The sequence below is a fragment of the Cariama cristata genome, unplaced genomic scaffold, assembly GCF_000690535.1.
Source record: "Cariama cristata isolate BGI_N322 unplaced genomic scaffold, ASM69053v1 scaffold42519, whole genome shotgun sequence".
NCBI lineage: Eukaryota > Metazoa > Chordata > Aves > Cariamiformes > Cariamidae > Cariama > Cariama cristata.
The window spans coordinates 4,155-7,005 of record NW_009638271.1 but is presented as its reverse complement, the minus strand read 5'-3'; the positions used below and the strand labels follow the sequence as shown (position 1 = coordinate 7,005).

The 2,851-nt window shown below is 55.4% G+C and overlaps 1 protein-coding gene across 1 annotated transcript in view; it reads right to left on the bottom strand.

Annotated features, from left to right (window-relative positions):
• DNMBP (dynamin binding protein) overlaps positions 1-2,851 on the bottom strand; it is a gene marked incomplete at its 5' end in the record, with an annotated part of 7,976 nt that overhangs the window by 1,379 nt on the left and 3,746 nt on the right. Inside the window, 5 exon segments of the mRNA XM_009708648.1 lie at positions 1-134; positions 588-920; positions 1,396-1,524; positions 1,734-1,838; positions 2,084-2,214. The exon segment at positions 1-134 is cut by the window's left edge and continues 46 nt beyond it. Of these exon segments, the coding sequence (XP_009706950.1) occupies positions 1-134; positions 588-920; positions 1,396-1,524; positions 1,734-1,838; positions 2,084-2,214 (832 nt within the window).

Sequence of the window (2,851 nt, the reverse complement as noted above, 5' to 3'; positions counted from 1 at the left end):
CTTTCAAAAGGCTTCTTGGGAGCTGCCTGGGACTCTGGGAAGAAGGTGAATGCCTGGAGCTGGTGGAGGACTCGACTGTGCTCATCCTGGAAGATGGCAATGAGGTTCCCCTCCCTGCCAGACACCTTTAGCAACTGGAACCAGAACAAGGTTGGGTCATGGATAGGTGAAAAGTTAGGGAAAAGTGGCCAAGAGCCACAGCACAGAGCATGGCAGCTCCTGGGGCCAGCAGGGCTCTGAGTCCTGCCTGTGACTTACATCAGGCCCAGATTTGCAGTCCTGTCTGGACCCAGCTCTGAGTGGTTCCCAAACTCATGACCTGAGATTCTCCCAGGCAAATGCTCTCCTGCCACTGCTCCTGGAGCAGCCAGAGCCTTCACCATCTCTACACACAACTGCAGCATGCCCCCGCCATCCCTGCCCTGACAGCATCCCATAGGAGCCCTCCCCAAGGCACTTGGGGCCTGAAACTGCAGCAGCAGCTTCCCCCGCAATGGGACGGGTCCCAGAAAGGCTCAGGGATAGGCCCTGTGCAGAGATTAGCACTGCACTGAGCCCAGAGCGCTGGCTGCGCTCTGGGAACCTACCGACAACAAGGGTCTCAGTTCCTCCAGGGCCAGGCGCACAAAGTCACAGTGCGCCTCGGCATAGCCCCGCACACAGCTGGCAAACAGCTCCTTGGCAAAGCGCAGGAACTTGGGCAGCTCATCCAGCAGCTGGGCATTGAGGGCCTCATAGTTGTTGCGGGCCGACTGCAGCTCCTCCAGCGTTCGTTTGTCCTTCAGCTTCTCCGCTCTCTCCGTGCAGTTGTGGAAGTCGAGAAGCTTGTCAAAGCGCTTCTGCACCAGCTTGTGGGGCCCTGCAAACATGCTCAGCAGCTGGTTCAGGGGTGAGCTCACCAGCCGCTCCGTCCGCTCTTTCTGGTGGGCAGAGATGCAGACAGCAGGTAAGACAAGGTGCTCTCTCCCACCGTGAGGTGAATACCAGCAGCTCACCCTCCAGCACAAAACCTCCCCAGGGCAGCATAGGGTCCGTCTTCCCGATGGCACCTACCAGAGCTCCAGAGGTCCCTTCTAACAGGAATTATTCTATAATCTTACATAAATGTGCCAGCATGGGCAACGCTATGGGAAGTACCTGAACCACTGACATAGAGAGCTGTAACATTTCAGGCGGGGCTGAAAAAAAATGTGTATCTAACAGGCATGCTCAATACACATCATAAACCCACAGGCATCAAAGCTCTCAGGAGGAAAGAGCTGAACAGCAGTGCTCATGTCTCTCCCAGGCTGTGTTACAGTCCCTGCAGCCTCCCAGGGCTGCCCATCTACAGCAGGCTCCTAGGGAGTGCCCCAGAGGGGTGCCCCCAGCATGCGAGAGCACAGCCTCACTCACAAAGTTGGAGAAGAGCTGGTCGCTGATGAGCCGATTCACTTTCTGGAACTGGTCCAAGTCCCCACTGCCCTTCTCCGTACACAGGTCCCACATGCTCACTGCTGCCAGCGCCTTCATGCAAGCCGACTCCTGCACCAGGGACACACAGTCAGCACAGCCATGCTTGCTGCCCAGGAGAAGAAGCCTCCCAGGGCAACCCAGAACCCCAGAGATCACCCCCCTGGCAGGGCTGAGGGCAGGAGCACTGGCCAGAGGCACTGCAGTTACACACCATTCAGGCAGGAGAGGCAGTGCACGGCAAGCCCCATGGGTTAGGCATCACACCCAGACTGACTCACCCGAACATGCTGCAGGTAGAGGGAAAGGTCCCGGATGAAGGACTTGATCAGCCGCTCCTGCATCCGGAAATTTTTCTCTGTCTCTTCGAAGGCTTCATCCTTCAGCTGTGAGAGACAAATGTCTCAAGGGAGGCAATGCAGGACTCCAGCACCTCTCTGAGTGAGAGATGTGAGGCCTCTGGCCTACAAGTCAGACAGCAGAGATGGGTGGTTCAGACCCTAACCTCCCCACCCCCGCCTTGCTGGCCTGGATCAGAGCTCCTCATTGGGGAAGGGGTGTGGGGTGAGAGCAGATGCCACCACAGGAGCACCTCAGGGCGTAAGTGCACCTGGCAGCTGATGCATGTTACCTGAGGTGCAAAGCCTGTGAGATGCTTGAGGTGGCTGCTCACACGGTTGGATTTCTTGATGATAGAGTGGAAGTTGAGCTTGGAGATCTTCTCCATGAGGCTATCCTCATCCCCTTTCCGATACTTTAGCACTAAAGAGATTGATGTAGAAATCAGAACCCTTGTCAGCACAACGCCCATGTCTTGCAGCGCCTCATCAACAATTGCCTTGCTGGCTCTCCCCTTCCCTAAGCCTCTGCAGTCCCAAGTACCCCTCATATCATAGCATACATCATCTTGAAATCCAGCACTGTGCCGCCTGTAATCCCCTATTTGGCTCTCGATATGCCCTACAGTTTGCAGTCCCACCATTCAAACTCTTCCATAGGATTATGCATAGCATTAGCGTAAGATGACATAGGACATGGTGCACAATAATCACTGGACATACAGAAGGTATTTATATTGCTTCTTTAGCAAATGCGAGCAATCATTACAGGCAGCCTATGTCATCTCAGCTTTGGTGGGGCTATGTGGAAAGTGTAAAGCGTAAGACTTGTATGAGTCAGAGGCTTCCAAGGGAAAACAGGGAGAGTGGCCAGCAGGTCAAAGGGAAAAATTTTCTCCCTCTGCTCGGTCCCAGGGATGCCGCACTTGGATACCATGTCCAGTTTTGGTGCTCCCAGGTCAAGAGAGATGTGGGAGAACCAGAGCTCCTGACCCACAGAGCAAGCTCAGGCCCCACAAGCACAGCTGGGGGAGCCAAGCAGGCTCAGCCTGGCTGGGAGG